Source organism: Anser brachyrhynchus (assembly GCF_964034855.1).
Source record: "Anser brachyrhynchus genome assembly, chromosome: 8".
Classification (NCBI taxonomy): Eukaryota; Metazoa; Chordata; class Aves; order Anseriformes; family Anatidae; genus Anser; species Anser brachyrhynchus.
Window position 1 is genome coordinate 26305321 of NC_137702.1, and position 11134 is coordinate 26316454.

Genomic DNA, 11134 nt, shown 5'->3' on the forward strand with positions numbered 1-11134 from the left:
CCAGGTTAATTTATAACTTGACTATCAATATGATTGTGATTACTTCCTATTCTCAGTGTATGGTGTATTCACCCTAGCCAGCAGCTAGGTACTCCCTCAGAGCAGGACGGGGGAGCAAACTGAAAGAGCAAAAGTGAGAAAACTTGTGGGTCAAAGTAAAGACAGTTGAAAAAGTGAGGCACAAGGAAAAAAAAAAAAAGGCAAAGTACAAAACCGTGGTGATGCAAAGACAAATCAGTCACCACCTCCCACAACCAGAGTGATTGCCATCTAGCCTCAGAGTAATGGCTACTGTGGACAGAGCAGTGCCCCAGTCTCATTGCTGAGCCTTGTGTTACATGGCATAAAGTACCCTTGGGTCATTTTGGACCTGCTGTCCCAGCTGGGTCCCCTCCCAGCCTCCTGCCCCCTTCAGCCGGCTCCTCGTGGGGGCAGAGTGAGCAGCAGAGGAAGCCTTGACACCCTGCAAGCGCTAGGTGTGTTATCAACACTGGTTTGGCCACAAATCCAAAACACGGCAACATGCAGGCTGCTAGGAAAAAAAATAACTCCCAGTCAGACCTGGCTTCAAATCATGTGTTCCTCCCTTCCCCCCACCCCCTTTCCTAGTGCTGTTCTCCACTATTTTCTTAACACCCTTTGGCACACAGAGCATGCCTCTTCTCTTACCACATCCTCTTGATGACTTTATAGCATTGCTGCTTTTCCAAAGAGGTTTGCAGCCTCATCAGTGCACTTGTGCAGGCAGGCTTGGAGTAGAGGGGAAGTGGGGGGTCATGAAAGTATATTTTTAACTGTGTAGGCTAACCAACAACTTGCATCCATGTCACAGCTCAACATTCACTTGAAGAAAGTGACTGTAGTATATCAGAAAATTTCAGTGCTGTCTAGAATTAGATTTACTGAGCTCAACAGAGACATCACAAAGTAAATAATTCAGCTTTGCTTGCAGCCTAGCTGAACTTATAATCTGCTGTCCTGTACTTATATGCTGCTGCTTCTTATATAGCTCAAAGGACTTCTAACCAATTTGCTGACCTTTGACTAAAACTTTAATTTTATACTCAGTCATCTCATTATTTCATTCCCGCTCTGAGTAATACCAGTTTAAACTGAAAATGAATAAAGGGAATAAGAAGAATTCCCATTCTTCAAGTGAAAATATTAATACTACAATAGGAAAAAAAGAAGCCTTTATTTTTAGTCTTCATAAAGCAAGTGAACATTTGGAAAGGTAAGGCACAAAACCTGGGGTGGAAAAATGCTGAATATTGGCAATCTGTATTTAAAACCAGAATAGACATTGCCTAGTCATAAAATTTCCTGATGTTATTCCTGATACTTTTAAGAGGGAGATGTGGTATTTTTCTCCTTATTTTTGTAACACCTGCTTTTGAATTAGTGTTCCTGAAAGGAGAAATGGATGCATGCAGTTATGCTGGTACACATATAGGTTCACATGCATGTGTCTGTACGTTTAGATTTAAAATCTCCATTTCTTCACCTTTCCATGCTTTCCAAGGTTTTCAGTTTAATAATAATAATAAAACCTTACACCCTCTTCATAAAAAAAAAAAAAAAGAACTAATTTTAGCCTGTTCACCACTTTACATCATGTCTCTGGTACTTCTATTCTACATGTCTTTTATTTCTCATGTGACTTTGAGAATAGCAAGTCTTGCATGTCAGTCAGTTCTTCATCTTGGGGAAAGGACTATTCTCGTCAAGGCACGGTGCAGTAAACTTGATTTTTTTTTTTCTTCAGTTCTGTGGTAACTTACAGGGGTTTGAGTTTTGCTTCACAGAAAGTAATTCTGCTGGTGAGGGTCTTTGTATGTTTTATGTATTTCATTTTTCCCCTTTACAGACTTGGAGGAAAGGTCAAAAATCACCATTAGTTTTGCTTTTCTTTCCAAACACTTCACTTGCAAGTAATTTCAGAGCTCAGCTAAACTAAGCAGTTACAGCATGTTGAACAAGTCCTGGCTCTCAGTGTCAGACTTCTTTAAAAGTTGGATGATTTATGCTGGTGAGTGCAGAAAGTAAAAAATGTGAGCAACGCAAAAGGTCTACGTGCGACACACATTGTTTTCCTTGCTGGAAAATGCAGTGAGGAATTTTGCTGCTTTAACTAGTAAGGGCATGCATCTAAGACTACTGATACAAGGTGGGTTTTTTTGTGTGTGTGTGGTTTTTTTTTTTGGTGGTTGTTGTTTGTTTTGTGTTTTTCATTTGTATTTTCAGGACAGGCACTGCAAAAATCACATCCGATTTTTTTCTGCAATCCAATTCTGGTGAATATTTTAGGCTCTGGCACAATGCATCATTAAGCAGTCTGTTTCTAATCCAGTAGGATCATTTTTTAAAACGTTACTTTACAAGTAGTATCTTTTAGGATGCAAATACAAAGGCAGAATTTGTGAAGAAAAAAACATGGGAGCTGCAATCAGAAAACTAGAACGAGGTAATGCTTCAAGCTTACAGAAAAGGAGCATTGTGTATGGGTTGTGAGGCCTTGTGCATAGAAGGAAGCCATCGTCAGTGGATCCAAAGGCCAACGTGTAGATTATTTGCTCTCACTGAAATGCAGGAGACGACAGGTCCATCAGAAAAGCCAGGGCCCTGGAAGAGCTCCCTGCTCCTGGAGCTGCTTGTTTGTTGGTACCGGAGCTGTGAGCAAAACCTGAGATGAGGGAGCGAGATAGGGGTTAGGGGCCTGTCCTGAGGCCTCCTCCGAAAGAAGGTTGCAGCTGGCAGGAGACAGCTTCAGAGAAGCTGCGGCCCTCATAACACCTTTACAGAGGAAGGGTGAGACTGGCCTCTAAATTCAGGTTTTGGCCCAGTGTTTCGTGAGACCTGTCCTTCACATGAGATAGTCATGATCCAGAGACTGGTCAAAGATGATGTGCATTGTTGTGCTGGAAAGGTTCATTTCTGGTAGGAATTATGCTTTTAATAGCAGGGGCTGCCATGGAAGAGCTCCTCATACATGTCTGTCGGAGCTCCTGTGTGGAGGAGCTGGCTCTGTATTTCTGTAGTTATTGCAGAAAGGTTTTGTGGGTCAAATTTCACCTGGAAGGTGCAAAGAACAAGGAGGAACAAAGTATTGTGCAGGAGGAACATTTTGGGAGTTCCTTGTTGACTCATAGCAAGAATTTTCAGGCCCTGCAGAGAACCACGAGATTTCTGGTAACACACAGTGTTTCAAAGGGGAATGTTCTGACCAGAGATGTGTGCTGGTTCAAAGTCATCATGAGGGAAGGGTGGATGAATTTTTCTCTACTGGACAAAAAATATAATTAGACTATTACGAAAGCAGAAAACTATTCTCTGTATCTCTGTCTGATAATATTGTGAATATTTGCATTGCTCTTTTTTGACACTACAGGGGAACAGCAGAAGCAGTGTGGATTAAACCTTTTCTCATAGAGCATCGCACTGGCTATAATAGAAGTGTTTCAAAAGAAAATCCATTGCTTTGAAAAACCTCAAAAGATGCATAAAAAAAAAGGGAAGCTTCATGCTTGTAACTATGGATGAAAGGCTACACAATATTGGTTTTCAAAATCCTCTTGAAATTAAATTAAATCCATTGAAATTCTTCAGTAAAGGCCTAAAATGTAATAGCTTTTATTCTGTCAACATGCCCCACTGGATCTTTTCCTTCCAAGCCACCTGAGCTCCTCCTCTTAATAGCAGAGGTGATTGTAGATATGTGTCCTAGAATTCAAAATATTAGAGCAGTTCAGCTGTGCTTGTTACTTCTCCTCTTTTTCCAGGTAGGGATGAACACCTTATGCCAACGTACTGATACTCTCTGAAATTATTATTTTTTTTTACCTCCTTCTGGCCACTCTACTCCTTCTTGCCTACAGAACAAAGATGACTGGCTTTAGGAAGGAACCTGTGATAATAGAGCAGCACCTGCATGTTGTAGGTATCAGCTGTTCTCTGCTCAGCACTGGCTGTCCACAGCTGTGTGCTCAGAACATCCTTTGGACAGCCTTCTGCACGCACATGCATGCAGCACCGCCAGCTCTTTCACTTGCCTGTGCAGCCATGTTTTTATGAATCCCACCAGGGAAAGAGAGAGAGAGAGAGAGAACGGTGATGAAAAGGCAGGACTTTCTCCTTGTGAACTGCAGCAATTGGGCGGGGGCGGGGGGGGGGGGGGGAGGAAAGCAATCACCTGTGTACATCAAATAACTATTATGTTACATTTTCAATCTCTTTAGATGCTGTGCAAGCTGACTCTAGTAGCAACAGATTTGATATACTTTTCATAATGTGCACATTATGTCCTACATACTTCAGGGAAAAAAACAAGGAACATGCATTATTATGCTTTGAAGCATTACAGGTAGAGCGCTCATTTCCCTGTAACGGTGCACTACAAATTACTACTGTCATTGTAATATCTTTGATATTGGTGTCTTCTTCTGACCATCTCACATTTCTGTTTTTGCAGTTCTGTAGTTTGTGGAACACTTGCTCTTTCAGCATTGATGATACTGAAGAAATAACAAGGCTCTGCAGTGTAGAAAGTTGTGTCAATAGGTATGCGAATTACAGGGTGGGAGGAGAGCTGACGGTAAGACGTTCAGAAACCTGACACTTTACAGTAACTTTGACTTCCTCTCGACAAATTTTAGCTGTTTTGAAGCTTGCAGATTAAAAAAATAAAGGGATGACTTAGTTGTGGGAACATTTCCCCTCCCCAGACAGTATCTGATAGCCTTGTACCAAGAAACCAAAGGCTTGTGTGAAAATGAACTCAAACCTGTGGCCAGAGGTATTTTGTGCTGGTATTGGTCTCAAAAATCTTAATAACATCTTAACACAGATTCTTTGATAGGGAGATGTGTTTATTAAAAAAAAAAAAAAAAAGACTTGAAAAATAATTTTGCAAGGGAAACCTTCACAGTTCTCTGCAGGAACATGACTTGAGAATCCTGAACCCTACCAGCATTTGAGGGTGAAAGATATTTTAGCTCATTGTCTGTCAGAACTTTGGTTGAGCTCTGAAGGAGCAGAATATTGGTGCAGCAAAAAGGCATCCTTAATCCCTGGAAACTAAAACCATAGGTGCTATGGCATGACAGGACCTCCACCACATGGTCTATGGACAGGCTGTCTGTATCCTAGTCTAGAGAGGATGCAGAGATGGCCCAGTCCTTTTCTGTACAGAATAATGTCTTTCATGTTGTGTAACAGCTGCAGGCAGCAGTAGGGAACAAGCAGTGTATCCACGTGGCTGTAATGAATTATTTCTGGTGTTCAAAGGACATAAAGTTGGAAAACTGCTTCGTACATTTAGTTTCTAAATCCTTCCTAGAGGTAGTGTTCTGTGGTTCCCACTAGTATCTGTATGGGAAAGTGGAAAGGCCTGAGAGGCTGTATTTCCTCCTGTGAAATCAGAGTTCAGTGAAATGTTTTCAGGCCTGTACTTTTCAATAATATTACTAAATCATGGTCTCTGTCACAAAAACCTTTAAGTGGCAGGCCTTGACATGTGAACAAAGAAATACCTGACTATTGGGAAATGGCTGGAAGATTTGTGTTTACTGCAATTATTGCACAAGTTCTTAGTGCACAGGGTTTTAGTAGAAGGTGAGTGGCAGTAGGCTCTGCACTTGGGGAAGCCCTCATATTAAAAGGAATGTTTAAAATCAGAAATATTTGAAATTCCCATAAGAATGAAATGATTTTGGTGAAAACAAGGTAGTCAGGGTCACTCTGGAGAATCATAAACAAAAACCTTTGATTCACTTTTGAAATCACAAAGTAAAAATTGTCTTCATAGACTGCTCATTCCAGAGGTGGCTATGTATTTAATTATTTTTGATTTTTAGCAAAATGCCATAAAAATTGAAAGAATTTCTAAGTTTGAACACGGTGTGCCTAGGTCTCTGTATTCATTGAACGCTGATGATCTTTAAAGTATCCATCAATGTTACCTTATCTTTCCTTCTTTGTACAACTTGGTTATTATATTGGTCTGTTATCTTAAATCATACACCAGGATTAAAAGATGAGTTTTGGAAGCCTTTTTTTTTCTTCCGCCTCACAGTCTGTGGTATCTTGACCTTCCTCTGCTGTCTGTATATTATTTGTGGTATCATTATTGATAAAATAATGGTATCAGAAATATATACTTATGGAAATTTAAAAAAGAACTGAAAATATTTTTATCTTGAAATCACCATTTCAGATAGACAGGAAATATCTATGTTTTTCTATTTAAAAAAACCCACCAGAGCAAATTGAAGTTTAAGGGAAGAAATGAAAAGAGCGGTACTAATTATGGGAGACTAGGTTCTAAGCAAGAAAAAAAAAACACAAACGAAAACAACAAACATTAGGGTTACCCCAAACAAACTTCATGCACAATTTTGCAAATGCTTGGTGGACTGCTTTCAGTTATAGCTCTGTATGCAAATCTATAAGCTCTAGGTATTAACAGAAAGCTGACTTCAGTTACTGATTCATAACCATCTTCAGAATTCACCATCCAAGTGCCCACAAGAAATAATAACACTTCAGCTTGCTAGTATTTCAGAGCCAACTTGTTAATTATGCAGAGAATGATTAAGGAAATTTTATTTTATTTTATTTATTTTTTTTGTCAGCAGTGTTGGTATTCGCGATTACAGAACCTTGATTTTTCATAGAATGCATATGTTGGGTATGATGTATAGAAAAAAATTTGTACTTTTATATTTTCAACCTTCAAGTAGGCAGCATATTTTTAAACAATGTGAAGCATTCAGATAATGTCATTAATTTAGTGGGATTGATGATTATTAATATTTTTTAATTATTTAGGGTAGTTTTCAAAATGAATCTAATTTTTGATTAAAATTTCTCTTTTGTGGTTGCTAAAGGAGATAGGTGGGAATGAATGCAGATGTTGGGTAACATTGTCTTACTTTTTAGTGTTCTTGCCACATTGGAAAATGTTGCTGGACTGAAATACAAAATATGTTATTGTGCATAGGCTGAATGATACTGCTGTGCTTACACCAGTGAGAAGAGAATCCCTTGATGAAATCTACAGAGCTGCTATACAGAAAGATTGGACACTTGCTGTACCATGGTTGGCAGTGTGATTTTAATTTTTTTTCCTCCAGTTCTTACTGGCAGTTACAGATAGGAAAGAAACCTCAGTGGAAGTGTGATTGTTCATATGTATGCCGGCTGATGAAAGCAGTCCTTCTCCTTGCTGCAATAACAATTTTAAGGTCTCTCCCCCCTCTTCCTGGAGCATTCTAGGGATAAGCCCAGAAATAATAAGAAACATGAAATGTTGGATGCAGAAGTATTTATGTATAAACCAGAAGTAGATTTTTTTTAAAAAGTAAAACCAAAGATAAGATGCAATGATCGCTTTGAATTGCCTAACTAGACACTCCTGCTTATCTGCATCTTTTATCTTCTCTAAACTGTTCTTCATGAAATACAGTTTTAATATATTCACAAAGTTGATTTAAAATATGCAGGAATAAGAAACCACAGAGAACATTCAGGGAGCTATTAGCTAATGATACCAGAGAACATGCAGGATCCAGTGTGTTATAACTAGAAACAAGAAGGGACAGGCTTTTTAATCTGGATGGTTTTATGTGGAATTAAGCATGTGTGTATTTATGTCCATATAAGTGTCTTTATATACATACAAATAAATATATAAATGTCAACAATAGTGTGAAAAGTTCAAAGCTACTCAAATACAATGTAGTAGATCTTTAGTGTTTATTGGGTGCATTTTAAATGCAATTTTTCTTTCCATATGGACTGTATTTTCAGTCTCCTTTTCTTTCTTTTCACCTCATTGGCATATTCATTTTCTCTGTATAGAAGACCAGCAGGAGGTCTGTAGAATAACTCTTTTAGTAAGGACTACAGGCTTTGGCCTATAGTTTTAGTGTGGATGAAAGAAATAATTGATTTCTTTGAAAAAACAATGAAAATCAGGAACATTTTGTTCAATACTACTGCAGTATTTGCAGTAATTGCCTTGTACTGTTTGTAAGTCTTTCCACTTTATGTAAATACATTAACTTCTGAAAATATCCCTTATAGCTGTGAGGTGGGGCCTTTTGAAGGAGGTGTTCTTTTGAAGGTTTGTGGGTCTCTTAAACACACGTGTTTTTTTTCTTCAAAGTAAATCTTGTAGTTTCCCTGTCACAAATCCTTCTTGCTAGGAATTCTGCTTGAAGAACTGTTTGAATTTCAGTATAAGGTATTTCAAACAAATACATCTAATGCCTCGATACATTTTTATGGCCAGGCAGTGGACCCTAATAAGAAAGAAAACCTCTGATAGTTTGAAATGTACTCCTAGCAACCCTTTGCAGAAAAAAAAAAAAAAGAATTAAAAAAAAATGCGTTTATAGTTACTTCTGGAAACTAAGGAGAGGAAGGTAAAAGTAAACTTCATATTTTTGAAGCCATTAAAAAACAAGCAACAAAATCCCCAACCTTTAGGAACAAACTGTCCCCTCTTCCTTCCCCCTCCCCACCAAATACTTGAAACTTTTCTGGTTTAGATTTATGCATTGGTGTTGTAGAGTTAGAATAACGTAGGCTGGCAGGGATCTCATAACATCATCTGTTTGTATTCCTTGCTCAGAGCGGAGCTTGTCTCCATGTTAGTTGATTATGGCCTTTTCTAATAGAGTTTTCACTCTCTCTGAGAATGTATGCTCCCACAGCCATAGCGAGCATCTCCTTCTACTGAATGATCATCCTTGTGATTTTTTTTTGTTGTTCTTAATGTGCAGTCATAATTTTCCGCAATGCAATTGGTGCTTGTTGCTCCTTGTTCTTTCACTGCACACCTTTGAGAAGAGTCAGACTGTCTTCTCTGTAACCACCAACCAGGTAGCCACTACAGCAGTAAGATCTCCTTTTAGCTTTTTTTTTTTTTAATCCAGATCAACATCAACAAACTTAGTTTTCTCGTTTTCTGTTTGCTAAACATGTGCTCAGGTTTCTATACTTTTATAATCATAGAATATCTCAAGTTGGACGGGTCTTACAAGGATCATTAAGTCCAACACCTGGCTCCACACAAGACCACCCCAAAATCAGACCATGTGTCTGAGAGCTTTGTCCAAATGCTTCTTGAACTCTGTCAGGCTCGCTGCTGTGACCACTGCCCTGAGGAGCCTGTTCCAGTGCCCGACCACCCCCTCAATGAAGAACCTTTCCCTAACACCCAGCCTGACCCTCCCCTGTCCCAGCTCCATGCCGTTCCCTCGGGTCCTGTCGCTGTCCCCAGAGAGCAGAGCTCAGCGCCTGCCCCTCCGCTCCCCTCGTGAGGGAGCTGCAGGCCGCCATGAGGCCTCCCCTCGGCCTGCTCTGCTCGGGGCTGAACAGACCACGTCACCTCAGCCGCTCCTCATACACCTTCCCTTCTAGGCCCTTCACCATCTTTGTTGCCCTCCTTTGGACACTCTCAAATAGTTTTGTGTGTTATATTGTGGCACAGAACACTGAACACAGGGCTTGAGGTGAGGCCACAGTGGTGCAGAGTAGGGTGCACCGGGGTAGAGTATATAAATGTGGTAAATGAGAGGTACAAAACTCTGTGACAGAAAACATGCAGTGTCATATCATAGGTTTATATCCTGACTCCTAAATAGAGGAAATAATTCATTATAAGCATGTCTGTCTTTATCAACTTAATATGTAAAGTGAGTAACACTTGTATTTATGGTTTCTGTTTTGGAAAAAAAAATTACTCTTCTGGCAGATTATGTTAATTGCAGTAGATTCTGTGTTGATACGGGGCATGTCTTACACATCACACAGGAGTGAGGCCCTAAGGTTTGAAAGTATTTAGCTCTGAACTATACCTAATGGTGGCTGTTTTGTTTGATATGGTTTTGAGAAGTCTGATATGCTAAAATGCAAAGGTTTGTTTGTAGGCTGCAAACCTGGAAAGAGAAAAGGTATTTTTAAAAGTTGGAACTGAAGACAAAGAATATCATAATCTCAAGACAGCTTCAGAATAAAAACTAGAATTTTTGCACAGTATCTCTATGTAGCTGGAGATATAAGGAAATACAAACACCAACTTGGATTTAAAGCACTTCTATATAAAACAGTTAAGGGAATATAGGGAATATGGAGATTATTAAGGGAATATGTAGATTACTTGAAAGCTTTTTCTGGTTTGTATTTAATTGTTACAAGATTCCGGGTTGCTATGGCTCAAAGACACATCTCATTTCTAAGAAAAACAGAAGTGAACTTTCTTGAAGTCAAACCTCAGTTTTCCAGTCAGGGTCTCCAGGAAGTAGAATCGTAAATCTGGAACATTGTAAGATTTTTCTCCTGTCATTCAAGGTCTAGCTACAAATCTAAGTTACCAAGTTACTTGCTAGATATTTTTTTTCCTGGTTATTAGACCCTAGAACCTTGAAGACATGACCCTTTAAATGCTATGTGTGGTAATTTTAGCAGGAAATATGAACGTTATCCATGCTGGGCTGGTCAGTGTGAGTTGCTTAAAACAAGTATCTGATGAAAGATTTTTACTTTTTAACAGACAAATGGAACATGCAAAAAATCCTCTTATCCTGATAAGCCTTCCATCTAAAAAATAACAACTATTTTGCAATTTCATACGTGTATACATGCTCATTTATACATTCCTGTGTATACCTATACACATTTTCATGATCCTGTATATCATTGTCCATTTGTATCACTGCTTGGAACTTGCCAAATGCATGTAGAGCAGTGAGTGTATAGTACAGCCATCTGACACCTAGCAGGAGGTGAACATAATGAAGCACGTCATACCAGCACTTGTGCTTCCTCTGCTGAGATTATTACAAGCATTTTACTTTCATTTGGAGTGCTTTGAGTGATCACACTGCTTACTTTGTGACCTATTCTTCTCTGCTTTTCTCCTCCCCCTTCCCTTCCATGCACATTTGCACTGTTAGCTAGAACATGAGTGCGGCATGGAGCTGGATTAATCAAAGTGTGCATTTCTCTGAAAAGTTGTATAATTACAGGACACCAGGTGAAAAATGAAAGATGCTGTCAGTGCTTGATCACTGTTTAGAAGAAGGACAACATTGGTCTTGCTACTAGTAATATATCTTCTAAAGATGAAAAT

The 11134-nt window shown here is 39.1% G+C and overlaps 1 protein-coding gene across 1 annotated transcript; it reads left to right on the forward strand.

The window, feature by feature from the left end:
* The first annotated feature begins 1095 nt into the window (after window positions 1-1095).
* On the forward strand, window positions 1096-7702 carry LOC308198763 (uncharacterized protein). The gene is made up of 6 exons (XM_080601757.1): window positions 1096-1234; window positions 1868-2029; window positions 2386-2464; window positions 4236-4360; window positions 4469-4591; window positions 6998-7702. The coding sequence occupies exons 2-6, from the start codon at window positions 2024-2026 to the stop codon at window positions 7004-7006; spliced, it is 342 nt and encodes a 113-aa protein (XP_080457883.1). The 5' UTR covers window positions 1096-1234; window positions 1868-2023; the 3' UTR covers window positions 7007-7702.
* Window positions 7703-11134: the final 3432 nt, after the last annotated feature.